The following is a 20,522-nucleotide window of genomic DNA, read 5'->3' on the forward strand; positions in this document are numbered from 1 at the left end:
AAAAAGCACCAGGCGGAAAAGGAAAAAAAGAAAAAGGAAAAAAAAGAAAAAAAAAGAAAAGAAAAAGAAAAAAAAAAAGAAAAAGAAAAAGAAAAAAAAAGCTAGACACACCTCGTGCCCGCTGACGTGGGGGTTGCACCCGCCTATCGGTGGAGAACAAGGTACTTGAGGTAATTGTGCTTGATCGTGGTTCCCACTCTTTGCAGCGGCCACCAGCTTTGTTGACATTTACCCAAAACGCTTGGTTTTCTCGTTTGTTTCTTCACCTGATATGCTCACCCGTGTCCAGTGACATATCACATCACCAAGGCGTTTCCTAAAAATACACCAAAAAAAGGCCGCCAGGGCTGCCGACGGGCTAGCTTGGTGTCGCATAATAGTGTGAGACACGCGGTGGATGCCCCGGAAAGAAGACCGGAAGCCATACGCGTGCCCTTTGCCGAGCCACAGCTGTGCGCTCTATCAAGTCCCATCATCGAGCCCCCTGGCCTGACGATCGATCCGGCCCCCGTATCGGCCAACAGGGAAGTTCGGGGGGATTTGGTTTACATGTCAATGGCGTGGCAAAACAAATTCCCAGCAGTCACCCAAGAACCCCAGCATGGGTCCCAATTCGACACCGAGTATGCGGTACCACACCCGCTGTATCCGGGGCACGCCTCCGGGGTGGCCCCCTTTGCTGCAGACATTCCCGGCGACAGATGCCAAACGCCGATGGCTTCTCAACATTGATACCCGCCAAGCCCCTTTGGATGTCTGTGTACGTACCAACCTTGGCCACTGAATAGGGGGAACGTGCTCCCGGCAAGCACTAAAAAAGAGGCACAGAGAAAAATGAAAGAAAAAAAAAAAGATAAAAGAAAAAACCTTAATCAAGCTACTGCACCATCGGAAGTCGCACCACATCATCCCTTTGGTTGAGCCTGGGCCCCACTGCTCCTTCCTTTGCCTTTGCCCGACGGCCGCCATCGAGATGTCCCAATGCATGGGTCCCTATCCGTCATCCGCCTCATCTTATCCGATGTCCCTGAGTGATTGGGTTTTGATGGGCTCCTGACCTGGGCCTCGTAGCCCTGCTAGGGAACACTTGCTCATCAATGGAGGGGGCCTGCCAGCGAGGGTCTCACCGATCCACGGCTTGATATATATGTAGCCAGGTGGCCACCGACTGCCCCGACGACGACATATTCGCTAGATCTAAACTCCAGACCATTCAAGAAGCCTAGACCATCCTTCCATATCCCACCTCATTGTTTCCCCCACTTGGCGTCATTCATTACCTCTCGTGCAGCCTAGATAAGGGACAGCCGACAACTAGCCCCCCACCAACGGTGACCAACCAGCCCTTGCTTTCGCAAGTCATCACCTTCATACGTCAGCCATGGCCGTCCAGACAGTACCCGATTCCAGAGTCGGGTTCTCCTCCACGCGGGAAGCGAGGGCAATACTCGAGCGCATCCTGAGAATGGTGTCGCTCCCGCCCGAGGTTGAAGACATCGCAAGGGCCGCCAGCTTTGTGTCTTCGCGTGACCTCCCCTACTTCCCCATCCCCTTGAAGGAGACGGAGCTCGGAGCGGCACTCAAGGCCATCGAGGGCAGCTTCGCACGTGCCTTGGCCGACACGCGGGACCGCCAGCCCGTCGCATTGCAGCATGGAGGCAGCAACAAGATCACCGTCAACCTGGAGCGGACAACCGCTTTCCTGTTCCAGACATACTTGTCTAGCATAGGGGGCTTGAGCAAGCTGGACCCTAACGTCAAGGAATTCCTCAAAGGTAAGGGCCCTGGTGGAATCGACGGCCGCAATTCTTGCTGACACAGTCCCGGCCGCACTTGCGGCGAGGCTTCGTGATTGAAAATAGACACGGACCTGCTGAGGGCCCAGTCGGACCCGTACCGGCGCATGTCGGCGAACCTGTACGCGACGGCGCGGCCTGGAGAGTACTACCACATCCACGGCTCGCTCGAGGCCTCGACGACGCTCTCCATGCTGGAACTGAAACCTTTCCGTCCCGACCTGAGCGCACTCGGCCATGAGGCCATCGTGGAGGAGATTGAGTCCCACGTCAAGCTGTTCACGCCGGCCGAGCTCGAGGAGCTCAACGCCAAGAACCGCCAAGCGGGCGTCCCTGCCTTGAGGCATGATGAATTTCTGAAGACGGCCCATGTTCGTGACACTGACCACTCTGCCTCTCCTCTCCTGCTGACCGAGAGAGATGGATCACCCCGCTGACCGAGAACAGGGCACGGTAAACATGAGGCTCCCACCTTGGAGCGTCGACCAGCTTGAGTCGGAGACCCCACCCTGTCCGCTCCCCGCCGCCAGCAGCAGTAGCAGTAGCAACGGCACCAGGGCTCGGCCACTGGCCGGAATCAAGGTGCTGGAGCTGAGTCGCATCATTGCGGGGCCTATCATCGGGCGCACCCTGGCCGAGTACGGGGCCGACGTGCTCAAGATAACGGCGCCGGCCCTCAGCGACGTGCCCTTCTTCCAGGTCGACAGCAACATGGGCAAGCGCACCGCCGAGCTCGATCTCAAGTCCGAGGCCGGCCGCAGCCAATTCGAGCTTCTGCTGGCCGAGGCCGACGTCGTCGTCGACGGGTACCGGCCGGGCGCCATCGAGCGGCTGGGATACGGCCCGGAGAAGCTGTCGGTACTGGCCCAGAAGCGCGGGCGCGGATTTGTATACGTGAGCGAGAACTGCTTTGGCCACGATGGCGAGTGGCGCCATCGGCCGGGCTGGCAGCAGATTGCCGACTGTGTAAGTTTCGGTCGCCGTCTCGGCATCCCTTTCGTTCTTGTATGATTATGCCACGTGCTAACAACGGTTGGGTCTGGGAACAAACAGGTCAGTGGAGTCGCGTGGGAGCAGGGTCGTTTCATGGGCCTGGATGAGCCCGTGGTGCCGCCGTTTCCCATCTCGGACTATGGCACAGGCTGCATGGGCGCCATCGCCGCGTTGACGGGCCTGTATCGGCGGGCGACAGAGGGAGGGTCCTGGCTTGGCCGCGTCTCGCTCCTCCACCACGATCTTTTGCTGTTCAGGATGGGCCGCTACCCAGAGGAGGTGCAGAAGATGCTGCTCCAGTGGTCGCCGGCGTCTTCCAACGGCATCAACGGCCATCGCGGTGCTAATGGCGTCACGAACGGCCACCGAGCCGACGCGAGAGACGAGTTTCTCGCCATGAGGCACAGCAACAGCGTCGATCAGGTGTCCAAGGCGGCCTTGGCGTGGATGCGGCACAAATACCCGAGCTTCTTCGAGGACGAGCTGCCGGGCATGACGGAGCGGTGGAGGTCGGCGGCGTACGGGGCCGAAGTGTTGGTGGTGCAGCCCGTGGTGCAGCTGGACGGCATCGAGTTCGGCTTCGCTCGGGCGAGCAGGCCCAACGGTAGCGACGACGCAACATGGGGCGGGTTCGGCGGACCAGGCGACGATGTTCGTCTGGCCTAGTTGGTCTGGCATATATGTGGCGTTTAGGTTTTCAGGGCGTCTTCCTCAGGGCGTCTTTTTCAGGGCGGTGCTGTTGTTGAGGTGGCTGGCGGCAGTCTCGGGAGTCACCATAGTCTCCATCTCTGTAGGGGTTTAGAGTGAGGCTTGCAGCCGTACGCATGCGAATGGAGTCGCTCAATATTATGCATAGAATACACCCATCAGCCAAGCCGAGTGATCCATGAGATCAAATCTCGATGCCGGAACTTGCCGGAAGCTGCGTGGGCATATGGAGATGGGGTTGCCTCTATCGAGAGCATGTCGACCTTAGCGCCTGCCCTGTTTGTCTCAAGAGTGCCCACCCTTCGCCCAATCGGGCCAAAACTCGGCGAAGCCCGCAAATTGCTGGGCCACACGACACCGTCAATTGGCAGGTGCACCCGCCCAACTTGGGGTCAGACCTACCTCTAGTGTGCCGCCTCAACTCTCAGCTGTTGAGGCTGAGGAATGCCGAGTCGCTGACCGTGAGCCGCCTGACTGCCTGCCTCATGCCTGCTCCACACCCAATCCTCGATAGGTTCCATATTGCTCGCACCAACAGCCAGCCAATCGAGAGTCCAGTACACCACCGCTGACGTTGGACGTGCACCCCTCTTCCTGACGCTTCTTCTTACATCCTTCTGTGCCGCTGGATAAAAGTCTAGACCCGGCCTAGATAGACTTGTGCCTGCCGGCTCGCTGTTGGTGCCTCGCTCGGGCCCCCGCCACTCCCCCATCTTTCCTCCACACTCTTGCACCAACGCGTCATTTCGGCAGGCCCAGGCTGCCCGTGTCAGGCCCCCAGCGATCCAGGTGATGGGACCCTGACCCCAGGGCTGGCTAACGGGCGCCCGATTATTAGTGTTATCTCGTCGAGCAGGCGGTCTGTGCTTGCCAATATCTCTCGGCATCACCTGCCCAGAACCGCGCTGATGCGGCGGTTATGTCTTGTGAAGATGGCCGTCGTGTCCGCTTTCTTTTCTCCCTTCTCTCTCTCCGTCTCTGCTGCCGGCCACGCATTTTGAGCTTCCGCCTGCTCCTGTCAGCGCCATGGCACCCCCTACGGTACCATCTACGGCACCCAACGAAGAACCTCAGATGCAGACGCCAACGCCGCATGCGGACCAGCCTGCCACCGCACTCAATGACCCCGATCCTCTTACCACTCCCGTAGTCCTGGGCCAGGAATTCACGGACCATGTCATCGCCTCCATCGGGCCTGGCACCTCGCCTCGTCTACGCGAGGTGATGGCTGCCCTCGTGCGCCACGTCCACGACTTTGCTCGCGAGATCCGTCTGACCCAGGACGAGTGGCTCGCCGCCGTTGACTTAATTAACCGTGCCGGACGCATGAGTGATGGCAAGCGCAACGAGGGCCAGCTGCTGTGCGACATTATCGGCTTGGAATCGTGGGTTCTCGCCCCTTTTCTCGTCTCGAATACCTTGTCCTGCTGCTTGCTCCATTCATGTCCTATCAGTGGTACTAACACTCAGGGGCCAGCCTCGTCGACAACATGGCCTACCAGTCCGCCACGGCAGCAGGTTTGACCGGCCCCACCGAGTCGGCCATCCTCGGCCCCTTTTGGAGAGCTGACGCCCCGGCCCGGCCCAACGGCAGCAGCATAACATTCGACACCCCAGCGGATGGCACCGTCGTCTTCATGCATGGCGTGGTGTCTTGCTCCAAGACGGGGAAGCCCATACCCGGTGCCTCCGTCGAATCCTGGCAGGCGTCAACCAACGGTGGGTTGCTTGAGTCGCATGGAGGGGTCTCTCTGTCGAGAGTGGAAATCGACAGCTGGATGCTGATGACAGGCTTTTTTGCGGCGAGCAGGACTATACGAGCAGCAGGACCCGAATCAAAGGGACCACAACCTGCGCGGTGTTTTCACCACCGACAAGCAAGGTCGCTACTCGTTCTACTGCCTCAGACCGACTCCCTATCCGGTATGCCATCACTTAATTCCGACTCGTTCTCAACAGCTGCAATTCTTCACGCTAACGCTAACCCTCTTGGTACCAGATTCCCGACGACGGGCCTGCTGGCGAACTGCTGAAAGTGCTCGACCGGCACCCATGGCGTCCCGCCCATATCCACCTCCTTGTAAGTCTATTTACGTCTTGCTTACAAGAGTGCTCCACAGGCTAACATTGCTATCTCTTTCTTCGACTCAGGTCCAAGCCGGGGGATTCAAGCCCATCACGACGCAGATATTCGACGAGGAATCTGATTACCTAGACGACGACGCAGTATTTGCCGTCAAGGATGGGCTGACTGTGCAGTTCAAGGAAAGACACGACGATGCTCAAGCCGAACTCGAGCTTGAATACAACATAAGGCTGGCGCCACTCGGCATAGATGTCTAGCTGCACCAGCAACGCTTATTGTTGTGTGGTGTGTAAGATGGAGGATTATAGAGCACGCCGTGACGCACGGGAGAATGTTCTTTGTAAAATTGCGGAAGATTTTGCGTTTAATCACTTAGCTAAGGGTGTCCGAGCACTCTCGAGAGTTGCAGAGTATTGCAATTTTGATCATTTCGACATACGAAGCTTGCCTTGTCAAAAAAAAAAAAACCGCCATACAGAAGGCGCCTGCCGACACCCGCCAACCATCACGCACTGACGGCGTGACTAGTGTCGAGACGGCTTCGGAAAAGGTGGAAATAGACGTCAGCAAGGGGTGTAGGTCAAAAAGACTTCTGGACATAAGCCTACGACAGTTGATCGCGCCCGTATTCACCATCAATATTATCTTCAGTTCTATTCATGACTACCCAGATACCAATTTCTCTTTCATTACCTCTTTCCCAATGCATCTAAGCGCCAATGACGATCCTTGTGATTTCTTGCACCGTGCCAACACCAGGGATGACGGTGCCAGGGGCGATGGTGCCGGGGGCAGCTGGCACGGCGGCAGGGGTGTTGGCGCCCGCAGCGGCCCCGGCAGCATTGCCAAAGACGTTGTTGCTCGTCACAAAGCCGTTGATGAGCTCTGCGACGCGGACCTCGTTTGTCTCGAGGGCGAAGTGGCCAGCGTCGAGCAGCTCGAGCTGGAAGACGCGGGCGTCGCGGCCGTAGGCCTGGGCGCCGGGGACGGTGAAGAAGGGGTCCTTGTTGCCCCACGCGGCCAGGATGGGCACCCCGGAGTCGCGAAAGTACTGCTGGAAGGACGGGTACAGCTCCACGTTCTTGCGGTAGTCGAAGAAGAGGTCGAGCTGCACCTCCTTGTCGCCCGCGTCCAGCAGGGCCTGGTCTAGGATCGCGGCCTCGCGCTGCACGGCCTCGGGGAAGGGGAAGCCGGCGCTGTACTGCATCTGGGTCGACTCGAGCGTCAGGAGCGGGCGCAGGGCGTCGCGGTCCGCGGTGGAGTTGGAGGCCCCTGTGTGATGTTAGTACGGGAGCGATAAAGAAAGGAAGATCAGGGGAAAGAAAAGAAGAAGAAAGAAAAGAAAAAGAAACCTACAGTAGGCGCGGAACCCGGCCCAGCCCGCATCGTCCAGCCCTTCTTCATAAGCGTTGCCGTTCTGCGTAATGATGGCTGCAACACTGTCCGGGCGGGCGGCGGCGACGCGCATGGCGACGGGGGCGCCGTAGTCGAAGACGTAGACGGCATAGCGCGAGATCTGCATGGCGTCCAGGAAGGCGGCAAAGGTGTTGGCGAGCGCGTCAAAGGTGAAGGCGTAGTTGCGGCCCGCGGGGATTTTCGTGAAGCCGAAAGCGGGCAGGTCCGGGGCCACGACGTAAAAGTTGAGGGCCAGCAGCGGGATCAGGTTGCGGAACATGTGCGACGAGGTCGGGAAGCCGTGCAGCAGCACCATGGCGGGGTTCTGCGGGTCGCCGGCGGTGCGGAAGAAGACGTCGACGCCGTCGGCCGCGATCGACGCGGCCTGGGTGACGTTTTGGAAAGCCATCTTTCCGCTGTCGGAGGGGGAAACCTGTCCCGGTGTGAGCCTTTGGGGGGAGGAGGTAGAGCAGCAGATGGGATTACGGTGCGAATGAGGGCTGGGGAACCGGCTGCCATCTAGATCGTCCGACACGGCCGTCCCCGGCTCGTCTTATACGCCCTCGACTGTCGGTTGGGACATGCGCTCCCCTCGATAGCGCGGCCGACGGGTGGACATCTCACTTCCTGACCCCAGGAGGCGCTCCTAACCCCAGAAGTCGCAAGAGGACGGACAAGAGCTGCAGGGGGCTCTAATGCGGTGTAGTAGCCGGCCAGCCGAGCCGTGTTGGGATCAACGAGCCGGGTATGATATGGCGGGTGCCAGTCGAGTAGTCCGCCGGCGCCAGGGGCGGGGTGGGCGGCTTGACACATCACGGAGACACCCACTACGGCTTGGCGCCTGTCGTCTCTGCGAGCTTGGCGTGGTCCTGATCTACGGTGCAGGTAGGGCTGGGCGGGCTGAAACTCGTAGTTTGGCTGGCATCCTTTTTTTTCTGTTTATGTTTTTAGCCGCAACGAAATGCTCCGTGTGGCTCGTCCGAAACATGTCGCTTGGGACTTCTTTTTCTGCCACAGATGGCGAGGGGTGGCACCTCCTGTCTTCCTGCGTCTTCTGGATGCTCGAAATCCGGTTGGTCGAGCAGAGCCGGGGTTGGCTGGAAGATGCGGCACGGGTAGGAAGGTCCCGCTCAGATAGGAAAGGTCCCCGCCAAATTGAGATTTGAGCTGCAGCTTCCCGCCATCCTAATCAGTGGGGCAAACGCTGTTGGTGGCTCGAGCGGATGACGATTTGATATGGCGATTTGATGGGACGAATTCAGGGTGCACGTGCGCTGTCGACGTGTCGAGCCAACAGCGCTTGCTGTGGACTCTCTCCCCGCCCCCAGCCTCCACGCTCCAACGCTCTAACGCACAGGCCCCTCCAGAGCAGCCGAAGGACGATCTCTGCGACCAACAAACACGCAATGAAACCAAAAGCGCCCCCGCTCCCAGCCTACAGTGCTACGCCAGTCACTTGGAGGGCCCGTAGGTCGCCGCCCACGCGTCGTACTCTGGATCCATCATCAGCTGTTGCAAATCGCGCCTCCTCATGCCCACGTTGCCGCCGTCGAAGACGGGCAGCGCCATGGCGTCCATCAGGAGGCTGGCAAACGGCTGGCTCTTGTCATACGAGGACCTGCGGCGCGTATCACCCAAAGTCAGCATTATCACCGGGCGTCAAAACCCAGGCCAAACGCATCGCCAAGATGCTACTCACACCCCGACCGCGCCCATGGCGTCCACCACCGCCCTGACCGCCGCGTCGCTGCAGTGCACCTTTGCCGCCAGCGCCAGCTCCCGCCGCGCCGCGTAGCTGCCCGGCCCGCGCTCTAGCGCGTGCGCCGCCTTCCACGTCAGCGCCCGGCACGCCTCGGCCTGCATCTTGACCCCTGACAGCAGGTCCGCCGCCGCCTGTCGTGCCAGCAGGGGTTCTGCCCCGCCGCCGTTGCCCCAGCCCCGCGCAAAGGCCAGGGCCGCGTCAAAGGCGGCCCGCATCAGGCCTACGCCCATGGCGCCCACCAGCACGGCCGACCCGTCAAAGGCGCCCAGCACCGCGTCGGCGGCCCGCCCGGACGGCGACGCGGCGCAGAGAAGGTTCCCGGCCGGCACGACCACGTCGGTGTAGCGCACGTGCGGGCCCGACCACGACGTGTGGCCCGCCGTCTCGACGTGGCGCAACACTGTGAAGGCCCCGGGGCCGCTGCGGTCCAGGTCTGCCCGTGTCACTACCAGCAGCATTATTTTGCTGCGGGGGTCGTCCGCGACCCCCTCGGCGCTCGCGTCGCGGCACACCACGCAGGTGAGGTCGGCGCCCTTAAAGTCCCAGCCCGCGCAGTTGGTCGCCCACATCTTCTCCCCGTTCAGGGCCCACGACCCGTCGGGCTGCCGGCGCGCCGTCGTGTTGAGGCCCCTGCCGCCCTTTTCCAGCCAGTTTGCCACGCCGCCCGGCTCGCTAAAGGCCAGCGACGCGAGGGGCGCGCCCTGACCTGAGAGGAACGGCGCCAGGAACTCCCTGCCTCCCTCCCCGGCCCCCTCGGCGGATAGGAGGGCGTTGAGCGGGCTGAGGCCCAGCCCCGTCGCGAACAGGGTCAGCGCCGCCGACGGCTCGACTGCGTAACACTCTTCCACCATGATGGCGCTCTCGACGAGCGAGCCGCCGCTCCCGCCCAGCGGCCCTGCCACCAGGCCTTTGATCAGCCCGCCGGCCGCCGCCGCCTCGTACGCGGGCCGCGTTGCCTGGAAGCGCTTGGCGTGTCCCGTCTGCCCTTCGTACGCCGCCCGTGACTGCTTCAGGACTGATTGGGCAAAGGCCGCGGCGGCGGCGCGGGTTTCCTGTTCCGCTGGGCTGAGGTGGAAGTCGATTGGCATGGTGAAAATGGGGCGTTGGCTTGACTCGACAAAGTGTTGGGTATCTGGCGGCAGGCCATTTCGCCGTGTCCATATGGAAAGAGGCAGTCGAGCTCGACTATAAGAGCTGCGCCGGCTCCCATTTCCCACGTCCGCTGTCATGCGTCAATTTCGCACGCTGACTGATGGCCTCTGCGCTAGCAGTGCGGAGCTGTGATTTACCCAGAATGTTCGGTGGGATCATTGCCCCGAAAAGGAAACATCAAACTTGGCGGTGATGCATGTCAGCTTGCCATGTCACCGGCAAAAGTGCGCCAAGTCGGGAATAACACAACACTATCGAGGTAAATCCATGTGATCTGGTAAGGGAACGTGATGTGTGGAAAGCAAGACTGGGCCGTCGCATCAAAGAGCTTTTACTTCGGCTAGAAGCACACGTGATGTGATGATATCAGCAAGACTAAACCATCGCATTGAAGAGGCTACACCTCAGTCAGAGCTACTCAACCTCCAATCACCGGCATCAGGCTTCCATGGCCGATGTAATGGAAGTTGGTCACTCACAATGGCACAATGGCTTCACTTGTGGTAGGTGTGAGGTAAATAAATACGCACGCTTGGCAACGAGTTGCCCGGACAAGGACATTCAGCAGCCATCCAACGCTCAGTATATATATGCCCACGTAGTCTACACACGCCACTTGACATCCAGGCACCTCTACCTTGTAAACAGCCAGTAAACAGCAGCAGCAGCAGCAGAAGCGGCAATGACAGCTCACCAGCGGGTCGTCACGACGACCAACTCCCTCCTCGCCTGTGCCGTGCAAGTCCACCTCTACGAGGTGCTTTGCAGCAAGCTCCAGTACTTCGATGGGCTGGTGTACGGCATCATGGGATCCTTCAGGGTCCTCAACATGGACAGCCTGACGGACCGCATGACGCGCGCCACCAACCGGTGCGTCAACAACATGTGCAGCGGGGACCCCCGCCTGCATCTCGAGGGCGGCGGCGGCGCCCAGCCCACCCTCAGTCCACTGGACCCGAGCAGCAGAGAGCTCCCCCACATGGTAACCGCCGACGTGGCCGAGGTCGTGGTCCGGCACTATACCGGTGCCATCATGGACGTGATCGGAAACGACTGGCGGGTCGCGAACCCCGAGTCGGTGACCGCGGACGTCGTCGACGTGCTGCGCGACGCGTTCCTCGCCAACGCGCACCCGAGGTACAGCGACATGCTGACGGAGCTGGAGAGGATCTGTTCCGTGACGGTCCGGTTGGAATTCTGCTGATTCTGCGCGTTGCGACCGAAGGGGAGGCGAGGATTCGTCTTATGGAGTCGGGGGTCCGCGTAGATGCCCATAATAGGTTGAATATCACGAACACGTTGCGCCGCGCTTGAGTAGTCTAGTCTTTCATTTTCGGCAGTTTGGGTCTAATGGGCGGTGAAGTATCGTCTCTATCAGGCTAAAGATCCGGGGGTGCGCTTTTTCCCCTCATATTCAACCGACCCTGTGCGGCAAACCTTGGGCCCGAGCAGACCGAGCTCCGTGCTGGTCCGTGGTGAGCGGCAAAGCTCCGCAATGGCATGACAAGCGAATTCAAGGAGCACCGTGGTCGGCGGCGTTTCAAGCACTTTGTAATTAACCTAAAAGCAGATTGAATTCGAGAAAAGCCAGGCCGATACCGACTCAACGACCGATTCGGTCAAGGGTGCGACCCCATAGTCGGGCCCCTTTCCAGGGTGGCTCAGGGGCGGGAGGAGCCGTGTCGCGTTGTGAGAGGGGAAGCCGTTACCGCTTCCCAGACCAGCGCTCTGGGAATACAAAATACTCTGGCTGAGTAGCTCCGGATCTTGGGGAAGGCCCTTTCCTTCTCGCACCACCGCCTTTCGACTTTGTTCCGCCCCTTCGCAGTCAAGTCGCTAGCTTTTGGGACAGGCTTCTTTTTTAAGCCGTTACTCTCTTTTATATACTACCCTTAGCGGACGGGCACGTAAACCCTTATCTTAATAACCCTTTCCTCCACCATGCGCGCACCGACAGGCCTCTCCCTCATACTGGCGGCCGCGGGCCTCATGGCCTCGGGCGCCCGCGCGGTCGACACGCTCGTGGACCTCGGCTACGCAAAGTTCCAGGGCGCCGTCACGGACCCGGATCTGGGCGTGTCTATGTGGAAGGGAATCCAGTTCGCGGCTCCTCCCGTGGGCGAGCTCCGGTTCGCGGCGCCGGCCGACCCGGTGCAGACGGGCATGGTGGACGCGACGCGGCATGGCAGCATCTGCCCGCCCATGAACCCCAACGACTGGACGGCCAAGCCCAACTCGCGCTTCAAGGCCGACGAGGACTGCCTGTACCTCACCGTCACGGCGCCCACGGCCGCCACGGCCGACTCGCGCCTGCCCGTCGTCGTGCTCCTGCAGGGCGGCGGCTTCGGGTCCAACTCGTCCCCCAACTGGAACGGGCGCGAGATCGTGTCGGCCGGCAACATGGTGCTGGTGCAGTTCAACTACCGCGTCGGTATGTACGGCTTCCTGCAGACGGCCGAGCTGGCGGCCAAGGGCGGCACGCTCAACGCCGGCATGAAGGACATGATCAAGGCGCTCGAGTGGGTCAAGGCCAACGTGGCCAAGTTCGGCGGCGACCCGGACCACGTCGTCATCGACGGGGTCAGCGCCGGCGGCTCGTCCGTCGGCCTGCTCATGGCCGCCAACATCCCCGGCGGCAAGGAGCTCTTCAAGGGCGGCATCGTCGAGTCCGGGCCCTGGGCCACGCTGCGCACCATGGACAGGGGGGAGGAGCAGTTCCAGTGCCTGGTCAAGGAGAAGGGCTGCGCCGGCAGCGCCGACAGGATCGCGTGCCTGCGCGCGCTCGACCAGGTCGCCATCCGCTCGAGCAGCTGCTGGTTCAACCCCAGCATCGACGGCGACCTCTTCACCGACAGCCTGCCCGAGATGTTCCGCCAGGGCAAGTTCCGCCGCGTGCCGACCATCTGGGGCACCGACGCCGACGAGGGCACCAAGAACGTGCCGCAGTCGACGGCCTCCATCGACGAGGCCAGAAAGTTCTTCCTCCAGCAGGACGGCTCGCTCACCAACGGCTCGCTCGCGGTGCTGCAGCGACTGTACCTCGACTCGGAGCAGCCCGTGTTCCCCAACTCGGGCGCCAAGTGGCGCAACCTCGCCGACGCCATGGGCGACATCGGCAACCACTGCCAGACGCGCAACCTAATCGACTTCCTGGCGCGCGACGCCGGCGGCAGCCCGACGTGGAACTACAACTACGACGTCATCGACCCGGCCGACGAGGCCGCCGGCTTCGGCGCCTGGCACACGGTCAACACGCACGCCTTCTGGGGCCAGAGCCGCGACAACAACGCGCCCAAGTCGTACCTGACCACCAACGCGGCCGCCCTCCCGCTCGTGCGCGGCTACTGGTTCTCCTTCATCCGCCACCTCGACCCCAACGTCGACCGCCAGCCCGGCTCGCCCGAGTGGACCCCCTACACGGCCGAGGGCCGCGAGCGCATCTTCATCCAGACCAACAACACCCACATGGAGCGCATGAGCGACCGCCAGGCCATGCGCTGCGACGTCGTCACGCCCATGTTCCTCAACCTCGCCAAGCCGCCCGCGCCCGGCACCGCCACCGAGCTGGACGCCGGGCTCGCCGCACAGGTCGAGGCCGCCAGCAACGACACGTCGCTGCCCCCGAGGAGCGCCAAGTTCAGACGCACGCGGTGGTAGAGTACGTCTTGGGGAGAAAGTGTACGGTACTTGTTAGGATAATGACGTTGATGAATTCACAATTTGCTCGCCTCGAATCTCTCCCTAGTGCCGCTACCGTCTTCTTAGGCAGTGATGTTGCAATTTGTGACAGCAGGGCAGGCTATATATGCTGTAAAGATAACGAAACGGTTGCCAGCTCTGCTATGTAGACTCGGAACTCTTTTTCAACCTCGTGCCCCCCGCAACCGCGCCGCATACGTCGTCGCCGGGAACTGGCCCATCAATGGCTCGGCAACCTCGCTACGATGGAATAGCGGAACGAGCTCTGGCTTAACGAAAGCTTCGCTCTGGGCCGCTCTGAGCGAGGCCTTCCTCCCAAACTGCAAAACCCACAGTACCTCCGGGAGCGCGCCCGAGACAAGGACTACAAGAGAGAGTGGAGCGCGCACCTCTGGCGTGGAGGCGACGGCCAACGCATCGAGTTTGCAGGCTGCCTGAGCATCGTCTTTATTTACGGACCTGGGGATCTGTACATCGCAAAGGCCGACTTGGCCAGCTACGCCTTCCGCGCTTGGTGCGTCAAGTTTCACGACCGCCTCAATTCATTCCGCGAGAAAGCTGTCGACCTAGGCACCAAGTCCCCGGCCGGGATATCCGTCCTCTTTCCAAGAGAAATGGTAGAGAAAATCATCTGGCAACTCGATTTTTCCTTCGAAAAGCTGTTGAAGATAATGTTCTTGTCGATATCGCGCAGGTTGGCGTTATATCATCCAATGGCCTCAACAGCCTGCGCCTTGGTGAATCCCTTGTTGGTTTGCAGGTAGGTTACCAGGTGATAACATGCGCGGAGCAGCCAGGGCTTGCTATCGGGGTAGAAGATTGTCTCGAGGATTACTCCCCTTGACTGCACATCTGTATCTTGGACGAGAAACTCCAGGCGCCGAAGGTCGTTGATGCCGTTGCGGAGCAGTGACTATAAAACCACAGAGATCTCCGGCCGATCAACAGACGTCTGGATAATCACAACGGCATCCCTGAAGCGCCCCGACAACTGCAACGGAAGGCCATGACGGTGGCTCTCTCTTCGACGGATATTTTGGGGCATTCCGCAACAGGCGTTGATAGGCGTCGACGAGCTGAGGAACTAGATTACATCTTGGACGAGCTCGCCCGCCGCAGCTCTCGAAGGTTTACGGGCGGGGGCGACTGTTTCGGGAGAAATTCGCCGTGCCAAAGGCTGTCGACTTCTTGCGCCCTACACTTCTCTTGGAAGAAAACCTGGTTAGCTCTGGTCTTGGCGGTTTTGTGATAGTACGTTGACACTTTGAGAGGAAGCCAGAGGGCAGGTGCTCGTCGTACGTCTCAGTGTTGCTTACAGCACAAAAAGGACAAGCGCGCGACCCCTCACCGTCGCGTGGCTGATCTGCATGAGCTCCAAGGAGATCCCGATGACGAAGAGCACGAGGCTCCAGACCACATCGACTTCGAATGCGATAATTGTTTTACAAAAGCCAAGACCACCGGACAGGTGGCGTGAGTGTCCGCGCTTGTGCCTCTAGAGTCCAAGAGATGGGTGGCCGGATAGGAACAGGATTCATTTCGTCAAACCGCAGCCAGGCCAGCTTGGGGAGCGAAATCCGCCCTTCCGCCTCTTGGGTGAGGCGATAGTCTCTCGGCGGGGGACCGCTGAGCAGCGGTACTTGATTGGGTCACATGCTGCTGCGGGAGACGACCGGGAGCCGTGATGGGCGCTGCCGAATTGGAGTGAATTGGGGAGATGCCAAGCTCCCCCAGGGCCGTCTTCCAGTCCGACTTGTCTGTCTCGGTGTAGCCATTGTCGTAGTAGGCCTTCATGGACTTGGTGTACTCTGGGTTGACTGGGAGAGGAGGAATGGGGATGGGAGCGGGGCAGCCCTAGGAGAGAGGACCCTGTCGGAGAAAGCCCTTGTTTGTTTGTTTGTTGTCTGTAGGCAGCTCTGGTAACGGCTTCGAAATGTTTGTGTTGGTTTCGGGCCCAAGTGAGAAGTGGAAAAGACATCTGGTTTGGGGTTGGGAGATGACGGAAATTTGCACACAAAGATTTCTGTGGAAAGAAAACTCGACTGGGAAAATATTGAACGGGGTACCGCGGGGTGTGTGGTCTGGCGAGAAATGCAAGGGCGGCTGGCGGGACGAGGGCTGTTCCTTCCCTTCCTGCTGCCCACCCGTTTGCCCAAGTCCAGTCCCATACAGGCTCGCGTGGCACCAGTTGACGCCGTACCGAGAGACGCGTCTGGCGTGCATACTCGCTACTGGCACCATGTCTGAGGTGGTGGCATGTGCTATCTTTAGTCGACGGAGCTTCCCCCAGCAAGAGTCCTGTCCCCGACGGATGCTGGTACTGGGGAGCCTAGCTCAGTCGCTAGTCGCCAACCACACACGTCCATGCCTGAGCTGCCGCCACCTTCCTTATAGATAGGCAGGTTGTGCTTTACCACAGGCGGCAGGGCGAACACAAGCCCTGAGATGCGGAGGCACATACGCACCGCCAAGGCAACCCGAGCCCGTCTACCACCCCCATCCTACGCACAATGCACTATTTTTCTCTGCTAGTCATTCCCATCGTTGTAAAATGCCTAGATTTACTTATCTCTCTCTCTTTCTCTCCTTTCCACCTCCACGTCCCCCCTTGTCATTCCTGCACGTGTATTAGCCAGTAAGCACGAAAAAGGGCCTTTCGTCAGCAACGCCCAGGGTCCAGCGGAGCTAAATTTTAAGTGGATAAAATACACGCACTCGAGACACGAGAGGCGATAACGGGTTTGCGCTTGGGTAAGAACGAAAGTGCAAATGGGCCCAAAACTTGGAGCGGCGAAGTAATATCAAGGAGGCAAAAGGCAAAAGTTATCGGCCACATCTCGTTTTAGAGAAGATCTGAATTATAGAATGCGTGTGCCCGGACTCGAACCGGGAGCCCATCGATGGCAACGATGGATTTTACCCTTAAACCACACACGCTGGTGGATATTTGATGGAGGCGGCCACTTCCGAGTCGATTCAAGACCCAGAACCGCCCCTCACTTCTGGCCCCCTGAATCGAGCATGGGAACAGCCCTGGGATCTTGTGCCCGGATGGCGGGAAGTATCCGCTGCGGCTGACCTCGGGGTCGCTTGAGCAAAAACGATTTGCTGTCAATCCATTTTGGCCCCTCCGTAATTTGCGCAGCTGTGTGGCTGTGCTCAGGGCTGCAGCCGCAGTCGTACCATCTGCAAGGGAAACAAAGGTTAAAAACCCACCCAGTAACAAAGGGATTAAAACTGGAATGCCATTGCTAAGGTTGGTGAAAGAAGGAGAGAAATCGAAAAAAGCTTTTGAAGGACGAAAAATTCTTGAAGTCTCGTGACATCCCCCCAAGTCACCACGACCCCTGCGATCTCCAGTTTCAACCCCCCTGTTACCCCCCATGTTACTAGGCTTTTTTTTGGATCCAGATGCGCGCATGCGGCACGGTGATGGAGAGGATTACACCAAGATGGTTACGGCCCCCAAAAAGGGCTCTCGGCCCCACCAGACATCGTTCTAATTTGCGGATCCTCCCCCTTATAAGTCTGTTTGAACATGCCCTTTCACCAGTGGCACTTTTCGCCCTCGCCTTCTGCTGCCCTTGGCGACCGCCTCGGAGCTGGAAGTCATGTCCATCATGCGCTGCCTTGCCTTCCTTGCACTGGGCCAAAGTCTATTTGGGCTTTATACAGCTTCCGTAGTGGCAGGTTTAATTGCCCATCCTGATGCTCCCACCGCCGTTCACGGCCTGACGGCGAGGATCCCTCAGTCTTCGGGCGGCCAGGTCCCGTCCGCCGATGCGTTTTACCGAAGGGCCCACCACAGAGGCAGGTTAACAGCTCCTCCGTCTGCCAATTCCTCGCTCCACTAACATGTTCGATGTACAGTTGTCGTGCTTGGAGACGCTCTGTACATTGACGGCGGGGAGGTGTCACAGATAATCAACGGAACACAGCCCAAGGACCAAGTTGAGAAGAGCAGTCCCGGTATTGACAAATCCTACAATGTACACACGGCCGGTGAAGTCGGTGATCTAACTACGGCGGTTCACTCTATAGCGTCGGAAACTCTGTCGATACCGCTGAAATCGTCTTGGGAGATATCGGAATTGCGCATCGAGAGCATCGAGAAGAGGCTTCCGCCGACGCGATGGGCCGCCGTCTGGGCGGAGCCCTCTGGCAACTCGTTCTCCGTCTGGGGCGGCTCGACCGTTGCCACCGAACAGATCTCATCGAGTCCAGTCATTGGGACCTTCTCCGCCAACGACAGAAAATGGGCCGAGGGCCACACCACGGCCGCGAATGAGGCCGTCGCCGCCGGCATCCTCAGGTCCGAGAAGATGGGGTTCGCGAGGGCGGACGGCACTGTATTCATGCTGGGCGGCGCGGCGACGAGGTTCACCGACACGCGCGTGCCGTTTGGCCTGATCCAGGCCACGCCGGGCCTGTACTCGCTCGACCTCGCGACGGGCAGGTGGACCAACGAGTCGGCCGCGGGGGAGGGTTCCTTCTCAAAGACCGGCACCTGGGTCGGCGGCCGGCTGGAGCACGTCCCTGGCTTCGGCGGGCGGCGCGGGGTGCTCGTCGCGCTCGGGGGCGCCGGGCGGCGCCTGGAGCCGACCGGGTATGGGGCCCAGCCATCGTCGTTCTATGGCTTCTCCGAGATCAAGATCTACGACATTGAGCGACGCAGGTGGCACACGCAAACGGCGACGGGCAGCGTGCCGTCCGAGAGGAGCCAGTTTTGCTCCGTGGGCGTGCCGGGACAAGACGGGACTTACGAGATGTAAGCCCCTCAACTTCCCCAGACAGCTTTTTCTTCCACTTGGGCTAAGGACGTTCCCTCTGCTGCACAGATTCGTATACGGCGGCACCCCCGGCGCGGAAGGCGAACAGGGACAGGCGTTCGACGGCGTCTACGTCTTGAGTCTGCCCGGGTTTTTCTGGTCCCAGGCCACATCCGGCACGCCCCGTGCCGCGCATTCCTGCGCCGCAGTCGGGAAGAGGCAAATGATCTCGGTCGGCGGCCTGGGCAGGCTCGACGAGAGCCCCGACCACTGGACCACAAAGGACCCCTGGCGCCAGGGGGTGGGCGTGTTCGACATGACGGAGCTTCAGTGGCGCGGCGGATACGACGTCAACGCCGCTAAGTACAGATCGCCACAGGTCGTTGTAGACTGGTACAAGGCAGGGTAGGCAGCTGCTCACCCCAGACGACTGGATCTCGAGCAGGGCTTTATCACTGACGCGTGGACTGATGGCGTATGATTTAGGAATGCCAACAAGATTGTCTGGGCCTCACCGGCGACGAAGGATCTCTTTGCCACAGGTAGGTGGAACGAGGAGCTTTTATTCGGCCGGAAAGCAGCTAACGCCCGGTTCCGGGCCGTGAAGCAAACAAAGCTAATCCAGAGAACGCAGGGAACAACACCAGTTCAAACGGAGGAGGAGGCTCCTCGACAGATCGAAAAGACGAAACCTCCAAGCCAACTGATCCCACAGCGACACCATCAGTCAACATCGGCCTTGTGGTAGGAGTTGTGGTGGGCAGTGCAGCATTACTGGGCATGCTCGCGATGGCGGTGATACTCGTGCGGATGCGAAGACGCCTTGCGAAACCACAGGAGCCGCGCAGCCGCGAACCGTCACCAGAAAGGCGGGCAGAGCTACAGGGGCCGGAAGTCCCTACAGAGACGCCCGACAACCAGATGGCCGGCAGGCTGTACGAGGCGGACGGCAGCCCCGTACGCGCCGAGCTTCAGGCCTTGGAGGTTCCTGCCGAAATACCTGGGAACCAGGTTTGGCGGGAAAAGTGGGTGGCTTGACGACTTGGGGCTGGATAAAGCAGAATTCTGGTCGAAAGAAAATTGAAGCATAATTTCTCCCAGCTCCCTTGGCTCAGGCCCAAACTAAAGCCTGTCATATGTACAAATCGGCCATCTCCCTTTGGACTTTTGTCTCGGTGATGCAACAAATGGCACCACCAGAGCGATGAAAACTGCATTCATGAGATGCCCTTGCAATTGAGTCGTCGTAACGTCATGTGCGGAGCTATTCGTTCAGCCGTTTTCACACAGCTTCCCTTAGCGAACACTCGGCCACGCCCTGGCTCGTACTCTCCACCTGCTGACGCTCGAGCAAGTCATCCTCATACTTCTAGTCAATGCGCAGCGCCTCGAGCGACCGCCTCTGGCCCTTGCTACGGCCGCCGCTGAGGATCTGCCCAGCGCGCGCGGGAGGTTCCGGGTTGTTCTCAGCGTCAAGCCGGGCCGTGATGGCGTCCTGCTCCGCCTGCTTTGCCGGGTCCGTGGCCTCGATCCTGCCAGTTCTGCCATTGTCGCCGGTGGCAGCGTTGTTGCCGCGAGTCGCCCCCGACTGCTGGGCGCCCGCCGCCGCGCCCGCCGCCGCGCCCGCCGCCGCGCCCGCGTTTTTCAGGGCGCCGTTCCTCTTGCCGCCAAAGAGGCCTTTGAGGAACTCGCCGGCGCGTGCGGGCGGGTCCGGGTTGTTCTCGCGGTCGTTGAACTCGGTGGCCGACTCGCCGGGCCTCCTGCCGAACTGCGGCGCGCGCACGGCGAGGGCGGCCGCGTTGGCGGGGCCACCCACGTAGCGCCGCTCGACCGCCCCGTCGGCCAAGGCCGGGAGGGCGAGGGCGAGGAGGGTGACGATCTGCGTGATTTGCATGATGGTGGCTTTGTCGTGAAAAAAGGAGGGAAAGAAAATCTCCTGGAAATGTTCAGACAAGACGAATTATTTGAATCTCAAAGTGGAGTCACGGCCTGCGTGTATAGAAAAGAATCAACGGATGGCAGAAGGAAAGACAGGACCCAGGTGTTGGTGATGATGGTGGTTCCATCTCGAATTTCCACGAGAAGACGTTGCGTTGCGTCTGCGTTTTATAACTTGAGCGTCGCGCCTCAAATGCACGGGTAACCCGACGAGCAAGGCCAGG

At 60.0% G+C, this 20,522-nt stretch overlaps 9 protein-coding genes and 1 non-coding gene across 10 annotated transcripts; 5 read left to right on the forward strand and 5 right to left on the reverse strand.

The window, feature by feature from the left end:
- Positions 1-12: 12 nt before the first annotated feature.
- Positions 13-3,698, forward strand: GGTG_09101 (hypothetical protein). Its single transcript, XM_009226945.1, has 4 exons — positions 13-1,775; positions 1,863-2,167; positions 2,244-2,762; positions 2,850-3,698. The coding sequence occupies exons 1-4, from the start codon at positions 1,382-1,384 to the stop codon at positions 3,453-3,455; spliced, it is 1,824 nt and encodes a 607-aa protein (XP_009225209.1). The 5' UTR covers positions 13-1,381; the 3' UTR covers positions 3,456-3,698.
- A 440-nt stretch (positions 3,699-4,138) lies between these two features.
- GGTG_09102 (hydroxyquinol 1,2-dioxygenase) lies at positions 4,139-6,052 on the forward strand. Its single transcript, XM_009226946.1, has 5 exons — positions 4,139-4,882; positions 4,975-5,216; positions 5,308-5,420; positions 5,497-5,577; positions 5,649-6,052. Exons 1-5 carry the CDS (start codon positions 4,524-4,526, stop codon positions 5,838-5,840), a joined length of 987 nt encoding a protein of 328 aa, XP_009225210.1. The 5' UTR covers positions 4,139-4,523; the 3' UTR covers positions 5,841-6,052.
- A 147-nt stretch (positions 6,053-6,199) lies between these two features.
- Positions 6,200-7,601, reverse strand: GGTG_09103 (hypothetical protein). The gene is made up of 2 exons (XM_009226947.1): positions 6,940-7,601; positions 6,200-6,855 (listed from the first exon to the last, which is right to left on the reverse strand). Exons 1-2 carry the CDS (start codon positions 7,385-7,387, stop codon positions 6,293-6,295), a joined length of 1,011 nt encoding a protein of 336 aa, XP_009225211.1. The 5' UTR covers positions 7,388-7,601; the 3' UTR covers positions 6,200-6,292.
- A 220-nt stretch (positions 7,602-7,821) lies between these two features.
- GGTG_09104 (hypothetical protein) lies at positions 7,822-10,021 on the reverse strand. Its single transcript, XM_009226948.1, has 2 exons — positions 8,678-10,021; positions 7,822-8,596 (listed from the first exon to the last, which is right to left on the reverse strand). Exons 1-2 carry the CDS (start codon positions 9,967-9,969, stop codon positions 8,431-8,433), a joined length of 1,458 nt encoding a protein of 485 aa, XP_009225212.1. The 5' UTR covers positions 9,970-10,021; the 3' UTR covers positions 7,822-8,430.
- A 553-nt stretch (positions 10,022-10,574) lies between these two features.
- On the forward strand, positions 10,575-11,096 carry GGTG_09105 (hypothetical protein; the record flags this gene model as incomplete). Its single annotated transcript, XM_009226949.1, has 1 exon — positions 10,575-11,096. One exon carries the CDS (start codon positions 10,575-10,577, stop codon positions 11,094-11,096), a length of 522 nt encoding a protein of 173 aa, XP_009225213.1.
- A 568-nt stretch (positions 11,097-11,664) lies between these two features.
- Positions 11,665-13,624, forward strand: GGTG_09106 (lipase 1). Its single transcript, XM_009226950.1, has one exon. The coding sequence runs from the start codon at positions 11,834-11,836 to the stop codon at positions 13,547-13,549; it is 1,716 nt and encodes a 571-aa protein (XP_009225214.1). The 5' UTR covers positions 11,665-11,833; the 3' UTR covers positions 13,550-13,624.
- A 673-nt stretch (positions 13,625-14,297) lies between these two features.
- On the reverse strand, positions 14,298-15,385 carry GGTG_09107 (hypothetical protein; the record flags this gene model as incomplete). Its single annotated transcript, XM_009226951.1, has 3 exons — positions 14,298-14,504; positions 14,685-14,786; positions 15,140-15,385. The coding sequence occupies 3 exons, from the start codon at positions 15,383-15,385 to the stop codon at positions 14,298-14,300; spliced, it is 555 nt and encodes a 184-aa protein (XP_009225215.1).
- A 1,072-nt stretch (positions 15,386-16,457) lies between these two features.
- GGTG_20179 lies at positions 16,458-16,528 on the reverse strand. The gene has a single exon. It is a non-coding gene; the product is annotated as a tRNA-Gly (tRNA).
- A 600-nt stretch (positions 16,529-17,128) lies between these two features.
- On the forward strand, positions 17,129-19,611 carry GGTG_09108 (hypothetical protein). Its single transcript, XM_009226952.1, has 6 exons — positions 17,129-17,401; positions 17,462-17,560; positions 17,633-18,359; positions 18,430-18,765; positions 18,847-18,902; positions 18,995-19,611. Exons 1-6 carry the CDS (start codon positions 17,203-17,205, stop codon positions 19,396-19,398), a joined length of 1,821 nt encoding a protein of 606 aa, XP_009225216.1. The 5' UTR covers positions 17,129-17,202; the 3' UTR covers positions 19,399-19,611.
- Positions 19,313-20,486, reverse strand: GGTG_09109 (hypothetical protein). The gene has a single exon (XM_009226953.1). The coding sequence runs from the start codon at positions 20,252-20,254 to the stop codon at positions 19,730-19,732; it is 525 nt and encodes a 174-aa protein (XP_009225217.1). The 5' UTR covers positions 20,255-20,486; the 3' UTR covers positions 19,313-19,729.
- Positions 20,487-20,522: the final 36 nt, after the last annotated feature.

The sequence above is a fragment of the Gaeumannomyces tritici genome, assembly GCF_000145635.1.
Source record: "Gaeumannomyces tritici R3-111a-1 unplaced genomic scaffold supercont2.5, whole genome shotgun sequence".
Taxonomy (NCBI): Eukaryota; Fungi; Ascomycota; class Sordariomycetes; order Magnaporthales; family Magnaporthaceae; genus Gaeumannomyces; species Gaeumannomyces tritici.